At 39.6% G+C, this 14845-nt stretch overlaps 1 protein-coding gene across 1 annotated transcript in view; it reads left to right on the forward strand.

Annotated features, from left to right (window-relative positions):
• Positions 1 to 14845, forward strand: part of itga8 (integrin, alpha 8) — a 188696-nt gene that overhangs the window by 56928 nt on the left and 116923 nt on the right. Inside the window, exons 14-15 of the mRNA XM_080210484.1 lie at positions 3834 to 3879; positions 5964 to 6071. Coding sequence (XP_080066610.1) covers positions 3834 to 3879; positions 5964 to 6071 — 154 coding nt within the window. The remainder of the gene's footprint in view (positions 1 to 3833; positions 3880 to 5963; positions 6072 to 14845) is intronic.

A 14845-nucleotide genomic window follows, 5' to 3' on the forward strand; every position in this document is an offset into this window, starting at 1 on the left:
AAATAACCTAGCACTGATCCTTGAGGCACACTGCTGGTCACAGGCCTCCAGTTTGAAAAACAATCCTCTACAACCATCCTCTGTTTTTTGTCATCAAGCCAATTTTGTATCCAATTGGCTACCTCACTCTGAATTCCATGAGATTTAACCTTATGCAACAACTTACCATATGGTACCTTGTCAACGGCCTTGCTAAAGTCCATGTAGACAATGCCAATTGCACTGCCCTCATCATCTTTTTTGGTTATCCCTTCAAAAACTCAATCAAATTTGTGAGACATGATTGGTGGCTAGGTCGAGCTTGGTGTTGTCACTGTACATTTAGAAACTGTAGATGGTGTGTTTTGAATGATATACCTGAGGGACAGTGCATAGGTGAGAACAGGAGGAGGCCGAGGATAGATATGAGGACCCCAGTGATGAGAAGACTCTAGGTGATTCTGTGGCAATGATTGGATAGTTAGGAGCGGACAAGTGCAATCCCACCTAACTAAACGACATGACAAGAGGCATGAGAGGAGACTAACGTGGTCAACATTGTTAGAACCTGCAAACTTGTTGCAAAGGATGAGAAGCAAGAATTGCAATCATTCAGGATGCCATTTGTGACTTTGATAAAGGCCATTTCAGTGCCGTGGTACATAGAAATACAATCTGGAAACAGGTTTGTATGGCCCAATAAGGATCTTTACTCTCCACATAAGGAAGTATTTTTAATCATATTTACCTGTTCCTACATTCCTTCAACCCCTTTCCCTCATCCAGTTACTGATCTTCAATGTTGTAATGGCTTCTTATCACAAACCCTGAGATAAGTTATTCCACAACCCCACCATCTGCTTACAAATTTCTCCTATGCTCTGTTGAGTTTAGTTTTGTTTCCATGCTCCCTTAACTTCTATCCCTTAACTTCTGGGAATAATTTTAATGCCTTCATCTGTACTTGTAGTTCCTCATTATCAGTTGAATCTGTATTGTACCATATCTATTTCTGTCTGCTGCTTTTTAGCCTACCCTCCATCTTATCACTGTGCTGTCACATTTTGCTTTGGTCTTCTAAGGAAATAACCATCTTGACATCAGTTGCAAATTTCAGCACCACTACTAATCAAATCATTGACACATTTAGTGAGCCTAAATGACCTGAGAGCAGAACCCTGGAGAATACCATTCATCCCTTCTTGACTTTAACTCCCTTCTCTGTTTCTCCATTCTAACAATTTTTAATCCAGTTGGTTAACCTTTTCCTAGTTCCATACCTCAGTTTTCTATATGGTATCTTGTCAAAGGCTCTTCTGATACCACATACAATGTATTTATCTAGTATGCCATATCATCACTTGATCAAAGAATTCCTTGAAATTTAACAAGCAGTTATTACTTTAAGGGTCAGTTGTGGCTCAGCTGGTAGCACACATGCTATGGGCTGAAGTTTGTAGTTTTAAGTCCTATTGCAGAATCTGAACACAAAAACCAATGCTGACACATGGGTGGCTCTGTGGCACAGTGGCTAGCACTGCTGCCTCACAGTGCCAGGATCTTGGGTTCAAATCTGGCCTTGGGGACTTGGGTGACTGTCTGTGTGGAACTTACATATTCTCCCTGTGTCTGTGTGGGTTTCCTCTGGCTGCTTTAGTTTTGTCCCACACTCCAAAGATGAGCGGGTTAGGCCATGATAAATTGCCCCTAAGTGTCGGGGATTAGCAGGGTAAATCTGTGGGGTTACGGGGATAGGGCCTGGGTGTAGACTCAATCAGCTGAATGGCCTCCTTCTGCCCTGTAGGGATTCAATTACACTGATAGTAGTGCCATTTTTTGGATGAGGCGTTGAACCGAGGCACTACTCTCAGGAGGGTATAATAGATTTTATTGTACTGTTTTGAAGAATAACACAGGGGAGTTATCCCTGATGTCCTGGCCAATATTTATCTTTCCATCAACATCACAAGAACAGCTTATCTGGCCTTTGTTGCAGTGTTGTCTGTGGAAGTTTATTGTGTGCAAATTGGCTGCTGTGTTGACATTACAACAATGACTGCACTTCACAAATAATTCATTGATTATGAAATGCATTGGGATACCCTGTGGTTATGACAGAGGTGATATTAATGCAAGTCTCATAATCTGTGTTGGCTGCTTCTATCTGTTTTCTCTTTATCTGGATATGTGGTCTTTTCATTGCTAATTAAAATCTTTAAATCTTTTCGTACCACACTTACTAAGATAACTAGCTTATAATTATCTGGATTAACTCCATGTCCCTTTTTATAAATAGCTTCTACATTTATCAGGCTCTAGGCCTTTGATGATACATATCCATATTTAATAATGCCCTGAAGTTTAATTTAAAGGGTCCCTGCCTTTTCCTCTGCATTTTCTTCAGGAATCTCCTACATGTTTTTGTATTTATTCATGGAACATTGACATTGCTGGCTGGCTAGCATTTATTGCCCATCCCTAGTTGCCCGAGGGCAATTCAGAGTCAACCACATTGTTGTGACTCTGGAGTTGATTGATCACCAGGCTCGCTAATGCTATGTAAATTAACAGTTACATAATTTATTCAGCCTCTTGCCCATTTCCAGCGAGAGGCTGACCTCGCTGGAAATCCACCTCTCGTAACATCGCGAGAGCAGAGAAATGGGCGTGACCCTGGTGGGCACAGCCAGTCAGTAAAATGCTGGCCATTGTTTTGTTCCCTGTCAGTTGAATTAACTTCGCGAAAAAAATTATTTTATTGGTCATTGTGTCACTCATCTCACCTCTCATCGTTTCAGAATTCACTTCCTCTGCGACATTCTTTTTCATAAAGATCAATGCAAAGTACTTACTAAATACAAGTACCATTTTATGATCTTAGGACGATCCTCTCCTTTTCAGACATTAAAACTCAAGTTTCACGATTCTTTTTGAATGATTATATTTATAAAATGCTTCACTCCCTTTAAAAAATCTTGCATGCTTCCTATTCAATTTCCTTGCCAGGCTTTATCTCTTTCTTGTCATCTCATTCTGGTTTATGACTATTCCAATAGAACATAAAGACACTCTATAATTGTAATTGGTTTCTTATCACTTTATTTATCCTTTGCGACCTTTAACTGCCCATGATTTCCTTATTTTAACGGACCCCAATTATTCTGTATCTTTGAATTCGTCTTTTGTTTTCAATAATGTATGCCACTGCTGCTCTATTATATGACAATTATTTCTTCCATCTCACTGTGGCTAGCTTGTTCCTCATCTTTCCAAGGTACAGCATTCTCATTTTTATGCTGATTTTTTCCAGTTTATCGAGGTCACACTGTCTTCCCATAACTTCCCATTTTAATCTGTTCTGACTAGTCGAGCATTTACAATTCCTGGGTCTCTCTCTGCTGAGGTTGGGAGGGTTTTGCCTCTGCTTTGCACTAACGTTCCCTCTAATTGGTGTGGATGCATGGCCACAAAACAATCGGGAATGCGCCACATATGGAAACAAAGGGAATGGCACAATATTCCCTCCAAGATATATACATACAGAGTGCAACATGTGAGATGAGCACAGTAAGCAGAAAGTGGAAGATACATTGCCTGTACCTTCCTCTCCCGCCCACACCCACACCCATTCAATGACCGCTGCCTAATTCAATTGCTCAAAGTCTTCTCCATATTTAGCTCACTTCCTTGGTTTATTTATATGAATTGAAGAAAGCATAGCATAATTTTCAGTTACATTATTGTATTGTTTCACTTTTGAATATGGAATATTAGTGAAACTCAGAAGGTGTATAGTTTGCTACAATCCAATTTTTTTCAGGCATCAGTATGATTAAAATATCATCTTTTTGCAGACCTGATAGTCGGTGCCTTTGGAGCTAGTAAAGTTGCGGTTTACAGGTAAGTGACTAAAATTAATAAGTGCTACATGTTTGCAGGATTGATATCATTGTTCCATCAGTTTGAATGCTGTGACCGGCTGACAGCATTTATTTTTAAAATATTCAATCATAAAGAACAAAGAAAATTACAGCACAGGAACAAGCTCTTTGGCCCTCCAAGCCTGCACTGACCAGGCTGCTTGACTGACCTAAAACCCCTAGCTTTCTGGGGACCGTACCCCTCAATTCCCATCATAGAACATAGAACATTACAGCGCAGAACAGGCCCTTCGGCCCACGATGTTGCGCCGACCAATTTAAAAAAGCAATGACCGTCTAACCTAAACCAATCCCTTTCCATCCATAAACCTATCCACGGATCTCTTAAACGCCCCCAAACTAGGCGCATCTACAACTGCAGCAGGCAGGGCATTCCAATCCCTCACCACCTTCTGGGTAAAGAACCTACCTCTGACATCCGTCCTATATCTACCACCCCTTAATTTAAAGCTATGCCCCCTCGTGCTAGCTTTCTCCATCCGAGGAAAAAGGCTATCACTATCCACCCTATCTAAACCTCTAATCATCTTATATGTTTCATGTCTCCTATTCATGTATTTATCAAGACGCCTCTTAAATGTCACTATTGTATCTGCTTCTGCTGTTTCCCCCGGCAACGAGTTCTAGGCACCCACCAACCTCTGTGTAAAGAGCTTGCCTTGTACATCTCCTTTCAACCCTGCCCTTTGTACATCATGTCTGAACTCTTCTTATAGTTAGAACATTGACTTTAGTAGTGTATTTGTTTCTAAACATTTTCTGGTCAGCCAGAATCTGCAGAAGGCAATGATAAACCACTGCAGTATCCTGCCAAGCATAAGCATGAACCAACACATAGAAGCCCATGGTCAGCAAAGCTCTCTTACGGCATGTTAGCTGAAGAGAAAAGCAGTTGTTTCTACCATGTGAACATCACATAACAGTTCTGCCATTCCTGAATTGCTGCTAGTCATGATGGTGACCACCCACAGAAAAAAAATCCTTTATTGGCTGGATCCTGAAGCTTCCTGAGGCAACAGCACAAACTCATTTACTGTACAGCGCTTTGAACTGCCATTGGCAGCAACATTCTAAAGTCAATGAGGCATTAAATTGAATTCTGTTTTTTGATTCTGTTTTGTAAATGACCTGCAATTCATACCAAAGATCCGCTTGGCAGAACTTGAATATGGTTGAAAAGAAGGGCTTGTTGCCGAGGCTTTTTGTCTTGCACTTGTTGGGACAAACACAAGAATACCAAATTTCAAACCATCTCAACAATTTGTACTACAGAAGAAAAGGGTGACTTGCTTGGCAAGTCATCGCTGGCAGATCAATGAAGAGAGTTCAGGAACTAATGGCAACACGATACATACGGCGAGACTCGTAAAATCCCACCCAAGGCCAATGGAGAATTCCGTTCTGCGAGCCTTACCCACCTCAGAATTGCTCCTGCTGCATGCCCATTGCTCTTTTGCACTGTCTCTTATCTCTGCCTTAGCAAAGTGGTGAACAGTGCATCAAAGGCAGCGCAGTACTATGGCAGAAAGTTGTTGCACTCACCCTAAAGTCTCTGGTGAATTGAGGACTGCCTTGTGCATGCCACTCTTCTGCAATCGAGTTTCACACCAACATAATTTCCTCCTGGCAATGATGCAAGATTGAAAGGCTGATGGGATACCAGTGGACAGCTGTTTTAATGAACATTCATGAGACGCAGTGGGAAGAGCAATTCTGGCAGGATTTTTACTCCTGCCATATTCATTGTGTCCGCTCATCACTAAATCCGCCATCACTAGAGGTTGGAGAAATTCTGCTCTTTGTTATTATTATAGTTTAGACAAGGGTAAAAGATTCTTTTTAGCATTCCCTCGGGCAGCTATATTTTAAACTTGGCATTGTTGCTTTTTCCTATAAGACACAGAATAATGATATTTTTAAAAGAATGGCTGGAAGGGTAGCAATGAATCCATTACTTTTTTTTGCCATGTACTATAACTAGGTTCATCAGCAACCCTCATGTGTCCTTTGACAAAGTCTAGAAAATCTTTATTCTTTACACAGAGCCAGACCTGTTGTGACAGTGGATGCACAACTCCTCCTGAACCCTTCAATCATAAACCCAGAGAATAAAAGCTGCCAGCTGCTGGAATCAGAGATCTTGGTGTCATGGTAAGGAAGTGATAATGACAGAAAAATGATATTGCCCTACAGCCACTTTAACACCATGCAGTTTGCACTAGTATACTTGACCCGGGGATATTACCATTTCGTGCAGTGTTGAGACGTTAAAGCTGCATCAACTTGTTTATGGTCAGAAGTGGAATGATAAATGTCTAGGGAATAACGCACTGAATGTGACCTACTCCAGAACCTGAGGTTGATAGGTAATCAGTGTACTAAAAAAGGTAGTTCTATTGCATTACATCTGATTTTTAAAAACAGATGATACAAACAAAATATTGGAAATAAGATTACAATATTTACAGTAAAACAGAGAATCAGTTTCAGAAAGCAATTGTTTCATTTACAGGGAATGACTCATTTCCATTTTATAATAGCAACTAATCCATTTGATGTAAAGTTCTGTGGAACACACGAAAATGATTGGTCAAAAATGTGGAATGGTGAATGCCTTTCTGATCTTCTAAGATAAAATACAGCATCTCCAAGGCTACCAGGACCTTGCGTAGAATGTCTGTTGATATGTCTTTTGGGAGTCTTGGAATGGACAAAAATAAATTGTTGTTGATTGAATGCCAGACTAGAAGAAGCAGTGAAAGTGATTTTCTCTGATTTAGAGATAAGCCAAACATTGCTTGGTGAAAATATTGAGCCCTGCCCTGTGGAGCTTTGTTAGTTTAGTATATGAAGTGTAATTGGGGTTAGGGAGAACTTTTCTTGAATTTGATTTGAAACTAATTTTTGGAATCAACAATGGCATTATGCACAGACTCATTCTCAAAACAATCCACACAATCAGTTTTTGAAAACGAAAATGTTGGCCGTTCACAATTATAATTTTTGCTGTTTATTTCATTTTATCATGCACTCGATTTTTGTTGAAACTTGGTGCCAAAGTGCATGCACTATTTACAAAAATAATTTGTGTGGAATACTGAAGCTGTCCTAATGACATGGATGTACCCTATATGATGCTGAGTAGGAGTCAAGTAAAACCATCCCATTAAGATGGGTCACATATAAAATTTGCCTTGGTTATAGTACTTATTGGAAATTGAATTGCATTTTGCTATACTATATATTGGAAATCGAATTGTGTCTTGGCTAGAATATAAATTGGAAATTGGAAATTGAATGCTTGTTGGTTATAGTATATATTGGAAATTGAAATAGAGATGATGTGTTCCTCTGCACAATTTTGGAACCAAAATATACCTTGCCCCATAATCTTATATGAGTCTGTGTGAGGTCGCAGGATGTTACTGGTTTTGGTAAACTAAAGCAGGATCTGCCACTCTCTATTATGAACAATTAACAAGTCTTTTTTTTATAACTGGTGACAATCTTATTAAACAATTAACAAACTAAATGAAATCCAAATGAAATGCTGTCCAAATATTACAAGACTCATTCAGGAATAATGAAATAAATCCTTACGAAATACAGTCACTCTCAATGAATGTACAACCAGGTGTCTTTTGTAAGTATGAATGTTCTTCGGTGATGTTCTCATCTGGAATACTTTCTGAGCTGGTATGTCCTTCAATTTACAAGGTGATTTTCTGAAAATATATACATTACTGCAGGATTCTAAGTGACAGCCTCGCCTCTTCTCCTTCCGACTAAAGAGGTTGCAAGTTTACTCTAGCTGTTATTCCCCCCCGTACGAGTTTATATACCTGGAATTACCTCACAGTATTTCTGCAATCTGTGTGGCTTCAGGCTGTCAACAAACCTTACATTTGAATTTCATTGGTTCTGTTCCTCCGTGTTTGCTTTAAACTCATTGGTTCAATTCAAAAGCCTGTTTTGCTATGTTGCGACACTGACTTCTGCTTTGGTTACAAATATTGCAAACCTGGTGCTGCAGTTTAAAATCCACAGAAAGACACGTGCTTTTTGAAGGAGACAATGCTGTATGATTTCTTCTTTTGGTTTTAGCATTTCTTTTCAATACTTACATTTTTAACCTTATATATGCAACTTCATAACAGTTGGTGAACATACATATTGGAAATTGAAATGCGATTTGATTATAGTGTATATTGGAAATTGAATGTGTTCTGATTATAGTATGTATTGGAAATTGAATTGCGATTTGGTTACTATATATTGGAAATTGAATTGCATGGTGGTTATAGTGTGAATTGGAAATTGAGTTGCATTTTGGTTACAGTTAATATTGGAAATTGAATTGTCTCTTGGTTACAGTACTGTGGGGATTCTGTGATGTATTGGAAATTGAATTGCATTTTTGTTATGGTATGTATTGGAAATTGAATTGTGCCTTGTTAAGTATACTGGAAATTGAATTGTGATTTGGTTACAGTATAAGTTGGAAATTGAATTTTGTCTTGGCTGTACTATATATTGGAAATTGAATTGTGTTTCGGTTACAATACATATTGGAAACTGAATTGCATTTTGGTTACAGTATATATTGGAATTTGAATTGTCTCTTGGTTACAGTACTTAGGGATTCTATGATATATTGGAAATTGATTTGCATTTTGGTTATGGTATATATTGGAAATTGAATTGTTTTGGTTACAGTACACATTGGAAATTGAAATGCATATTTGTTACAGTATATATTGGAAAATTAATTGCCTCTTGGTAACTGTACTGTAGGGATTCTTTGATTCTATGATTTATTGGAACTTGAATTGCATGTTGGCTGTAGTGTATTTTGGAAATTGAATTGTGTGTTGGTTACAGTATATATTAGAAATTGAATTGTGCCTTGCTTACTGAATATATTGAAAATTGAATTGCGATTTGGTTATATTACATCGTGGAAATTGAATTGCACCTTGGTTGTAGTATATATTGGAAATTGATTTGTGTTTTGGTTACATGATGTATTGGAAATTGAATTGCACATTGGTTACAGCACTGTAGGGATTCTTTGATTCTGTGATATATTGGGTATTCAGTTACGTGTTAGCTATTGTATATATTGGAAATTGAATTGTGTATTGGTTACAGTGTATATTGGAAATTGAATTGCATGTTGGTTTCGGTACATGTTGGAAATTGAATTGCCTTTTGATTACAGGACGGTAGGAATTCTATCATTCTACGATATATTGGATGTTGAATTACATGTTGGCTATAGTATATATTAGAAATTAATTTGTGCCTTGCTTATACAATATATTGGAAATTGAATTGTGATTTGGTTGTAGTATATATTGGAAATTAAATTGTATTTTTGTCATAATATATATCAGAAATTGATTTGAGCCTTGGTTATAGTATATATTGGAAATTGATTTGAGCCTTGGTTATAGTATATATGGGGCGGCACGGTTGCATAGCAGTTAGCACTGTTGCTTCACAGCTCCAGGGATCTGGGTTCGATTCCTGGCTCGGGCCACTGTCTGCATGGAGTCTGCACGTTCTCCTCATGTCTGCATGGGCTTCCTTTGGGTACTCTGGTTTCCTCCCACAGTCCAAAGATGTGCGGGTTAGGTTGATTGGCCATGCTAAAATTGCCCCTTAGTGTCCTGAGATGTGTAGGTTAGAGGGATTAGTGGGTAAAATATGTAGGGATGTGAGGGTAGGGCCTGGGTGGGATTGTGGTCAGTGCAGACTTGATGGGCCAAATGGTTTCTTTCTGCACTGTAGGGTTCTATGATTCAGTGATTCTATGAAATGTCTGTTGGCTATACGAGGAAGTTGGATTGCAGCTTGGTTATAGTACATATTGGATGTTGAATTGTGCCTTGGTTACAGTATATATTGGAAATTGAATTGCAATTTGGTTACAGTATGTATTGGAAATTAAATCGCACCTTGATTATAGTATAAATTGAAATTGATTTGAGCCTTGGTTATAGTATATATTGGAACTGAATTCTAACCAATTTCAGAGTTAAGCTGACACCTCTAATCCAGTGCTACCAGTAGGGTAAATGTTTCTTGCTTCTGCTGTTCCTGTGTCTTTCTGGATTGCTTTCTGGGTGAATGAATTGGGTCAGCCCTCATAATTGCCTCAAGGGAAACCAGCTAAATGCTGTGAACAGACCCTGGTGCGCCTTTTAAACTTTTGTAAATGGAAAGTTACAAACAGCTTCCTCTGAAGGGAAGTGATTGATGAAGGTCACAAGTCAATTGTAGACTCTGTGTGGGTTCCAGCTGAGGTAAATTTCAGTTACATGTCGCACACAACAAAAATGGTCACAGTACATTTGATCAAAGGCTTCACCACAGGGAATAGTTCTTATCTGATTTTGCCAAAATGGAGAAGTTAGGTTTGGAGTGGCAGGAAATTTGTCAGTCAGAATAAATGTGGGTGGATTAGTCATTTGTTGAAATGATTTATCTGTAACACAGAACCTTACAAAATATTGCACATAATGAATAATCAATCCTATGAAAAAAGAATTGGAAAACACGAGCTGATCAATTGAATGTGTCCCATTTTGGAATGATGTATATTTCTGCATATTGTCACCCACTCCCACATCCATGGCCTTTCCTGAGGGAGAAGAGACATTGGCTAATTTTGGACAATGAAGTCATTGGGAAATTCCTTTTTACACACACCCCAGGAAATCAGTGGGACTGAGAGTCACAACAGCTCCTTCTATACGCAGATATATTGCTACTTTTAAGGGCTCTGCCATACTCTATTTGAGTGTGTACAGCAAACGATTCCTCACTGCAAATGCCGGCAGAGGTTGATGACTTTCTGTGCAGAGAAGTACCTAATGGTCTTGAACCATGTTTATGCTTCTGTAACTTATACTTTTAGGCCTCTGGTCCTTTGTAATCTTCTTAGCTCAAATAGCCTATTCACCTGGACCAAGTCTAATCCCTTCTTTATTTTAATTACATCTACTAAATCTCCCCAAAGTCCCTATTCTTCCACAATAAAGAGCCCCCACTGTTTTAGCCTGTTCCAGTCACTGAGGTGTTGAATCTGGTGATCTTGTTTTGAACCTTTTACAGGTCCATCATGTAGGGAGACTAAAACTGGGCACATTCAATGTGACTTTGCATATAGAAAGGAAAGTATTTCCTTTTTATTTAATTGTTCCAGCTATACATCTTATCACCCTGTAACTTCCGCGAGAATCTTGCAATCCTGGCCAAGGACTTTGCACTCTCCAGATCCTGCTCTTTAATTCCATCCTGTGCAATGAGCCTATACTCGGAGTTTCCCTATCCAAACTCTTCATATTTCATTTGCCTCTACCTAAAGACATTTGGTGAAAATAATTCAATTTCCCAATCACATCTAAAGCTGCAAGCAGTCTATCAGGCAATTTTGATGACTTGTATGTGGTTAGCTTTTTCCTTTCTATACCTTGCAGTCTGTTGGACCATGATCATAAAACAAATGTGGACGATATGAAACTGTGCACCCTGTAAGTGGTAGTACAGCTGCAGCAGACATAACAATTCAAAACCTGAATTTTACAGCAAAACATGTTTCATCAGAACAGAGATCTCTATGTTCATACTATTAGCATTGTTGCGGAATATTCAAGTACATGTATGTACAATGAGGGATAATATGAAGCAGTAGAGCATATCAGTATATTAATAAGTTTCATTTTGATGCATTATGCTACAAAGGTGCGAGTTCAGGTCTATAATTCCCGTTGCTGTAAATTGCTGGTTTTGATCTAGTTGCCAAGGGCTGGGAAAGCAAATGGAAATCAGGTGCTGCCTTATGTTAAAAAAGAAAAACAGTGCATGCTGTTCTATGGTGTTTTCTTTGGACCTCCTGTCATCGGAAGCAGTGGAAATTTGGTAAACCCTTGAATCGGGTTGCCGGTCATATGTTTGGTTGTGTATGATGTGCCACATGCAGAATTCTAAACAAATTAAGATTTTAAAAGATACATTAAAATGGAAGTTGGAAGTATATTGCATGAGTGTTAGCTCCATACTTTCTTGTAGTTTTAACAGTAGAAACTTAAAACGTAGAAGGAGCCCATTTCATCCATGGTGTCTGTGCTGGCTGTTTTCTAGAGCAATCCACTGTCTAGCTTTCTCTCATTGTCACCGTGAATCATTATCTGCTTCAAAAGTACCTTTCCCTTCCTAGATTGCTATATCTGAACATACCCTTTAAAATACCTCTGTCAAAAAAAATTCTCTTAATCACTCTCCATTACACAAATTATAGAATCACTACAGTGCAGAAAGAGGCCATTCAGCCCATCAAGTCTGCACCAACTCTCTGAAAGAGCATTCTACTCAGGCCCTTTCCCGTAACCTTATGTATGTATCCTGCTAATTCCCCCTAACCTACACATCTTGGGACACTAAGGGGCAATTTAGCATGGCCAATCCACCTAAACTGCACATCTTTGGACTGCGAGAGGAAACCGGAGCATCCGGAGGAAACCCATACAGACAGCATGCAGACCCCGCACCATCACACAACCCAAAATCAAACCTGTATCTCTGGCAATATGAGGCAGCGGTGCTAAACACTGCGCCACCGTGCCGCCCTCTTAGTAACAATTTTAATATCTCAAGTATCTCCACATAACTATAGTTTCTAGTCTTTGGTATCATCATGAAGAATCTACATGTTTGATAACTTTAATATCCATTCTATAATGGATTTCAGGATTTTAATGTTGGATTCATCAATGTTTTATATAAATCTAGATTACCTCCTTTGTCCTTCCATTCTGTGCATCTATTTAACAAAATCAAAATACTATTGGCCTTTTCCTGACTTTATCTACCTGTACTCGCTCTTTAAAGAAATTATGGATTTGAACCCTGAGGTTTCTCCTTTACTCCATATCCCTCAGTGTCAATCCCATGTAATGAGTGTATAGGCCCACTCCTTGTTTTCCCTTTAAAATTACATTACCTCACACTTTCCAGCATTAATCTACATCTGTCACCAGCCTGCCCATTGAACAAAGAACAAAGAAAATTACAGCACAGGAACAGGCCCTTCGGCCCTCCCAGCCTGCACCAACCATGCTTCCCGACTGAACTAAAACCCTCTACCCTTCCTATTCTTGCATTTGTGAAGATGCCCCTTAAAAGTCACTACTGTATCCGCTTCCACTATCTCCCCCGGCAACGAGTTCCAGGGACCCACCACTCTCTATGTAAAAAATCTGCCTCATACATCTTGTTTAAACCTTGCCCCTCACACCTTAAACCTGTGGCCCTAATAATTGACTCTTCCACCCTGGGAAACAACCTCTGACTATCCACTCTGTCCATGCCTCTCATAAACTTATAGACTTCTATTAGGTCACCCCTTAACCTCTGTCGTTCCAGTGAGAACAAAAGTATTGCACCAACTTATTTGTGTTTTTTCTATCTATACTGCTACATTTCTTTTAGTCCTGATGAGGGAAGTATTCTTAATATACAAGAACTGGTTTATGCTGGTACATGGAGAGTGTGTGGCCTTGCTCTGTAGTTTTGTGACTAAACCTGTGTTTAGAAACAGGTTGATTCCAGAATCATCCTTTATTCAAAGTATAATCAGTGAGTTTATTCCCCCATCTGATCTTTCCTGTCCAACCTTTCTGATCCCTTGCTACCTCTTCTGATGTTTACCCTTCCAAACCCACCCTCTGACCATTCCAGGCCCACATTCTGATCTACCTGAACTCTCCCCTGAAAATGGCTTCCAGTGTTTCCTGACACTGGAGGATGCTTTCTGATTCCTTCCCATGCCGCTCCCTATAGTCTCTCTGATCCTCTCCACTTTATAGCTGTGGTCTAATGCCAAGGGCCGAACCACCTGGCAGCCAGCTCCTCAATCTGGTTAGCTGTAGCCAAGAAATAGAGAGAAAACATACAATTCAGTTTCTGCTTTCACATCTGGAAGAAAACAAAAGGAACCCTGAAGTGAGGGTGGGGGGAGCTGAGTTGGGGGCATTAGAAGGAGCTTGAAGGATGAAGGGGAGGGGCATGGGAGGAGTGGCTGAATGGGATGGCTCAGGTGACCCCAGTACAGGGTTTCACTCACTTAAAAGGGAAAGGGAGGGGTTGATGCAGTCAATTGTAGGGGAGGGATGATGCCGGCATTTGAGGGGGCCTGATGCCCCCATGCCAGTGGGGATGGTAGTTGTGGACCCTAATGCCTGCAGGGTGTAGGGGTGTGCATGGGGAATGATTTGGTCATTTAGTGATGGAGTGGAGTTGCTTCGTGCAGTCAAGAGTCAGGTGTGTTCATATATTTGCTGTAAGGCTACAATAAGGCTGCAATGTCTGTGGAGGTGAGGGGGATCTTCAAATTTACTATGAGATCGCAGCACCCTTATCTTTAAGGAGTTGATCCCTTGCTGGCAGATACCTCTCTAAGCTCCAAAAACGTGACTAAGTGTGGGTGAATTACAATCTGGATCCCGCCAATCCACCCAACAGAATTCCCAGCATTTTTCCAGCCAGGGATGACGCTTATTTTTGGGACAATTCAGCGCTAGATCTCAAATAATTAAATGAGTCTCCACATTCGTAATAGTTAATTTTCAGTGCCAGTTGTTTGGCATTATTTAAGAGTTATCACACTTAAAAAATATATTTGAATGGATAAGCCCCAGCTTCTCCTGAAAGGTTTAATGTATATCCATCCAGTAGATACCACAGCATCACCACTTCCATATGTGTTTGAATGGAATGTCGCTCAGCAAGATGCTGTTGTAGCAAAGCTTCTGGAAGCTTCTCATGATTTCCATAGTTAACTGCACATATGGGGTGCCAAAAATTGCTGTCTAAGTTACCCCTTAATAGGGGTGAGTGTGATAGCCCTGCCATTATTTCTA

Source organism: Carcharhinus amblyrhynchos, chromosome 2 (assembly GCF_965287045.1).
Source record: "Carcharhinus amblyrhynchos chromosome 2, sCarAmb.v2.hapA, whole genome shotgun sequence".
In the NCBI taxonomy this organism is placed as follows: domain Eukaryota; kingdom Metazoa; phylum Chordata; class Chondrichthyes; order Carcharhiniformes; family Carcharhinidae; genus Carcharhinus; species Carcharhinus amblyrhynchos.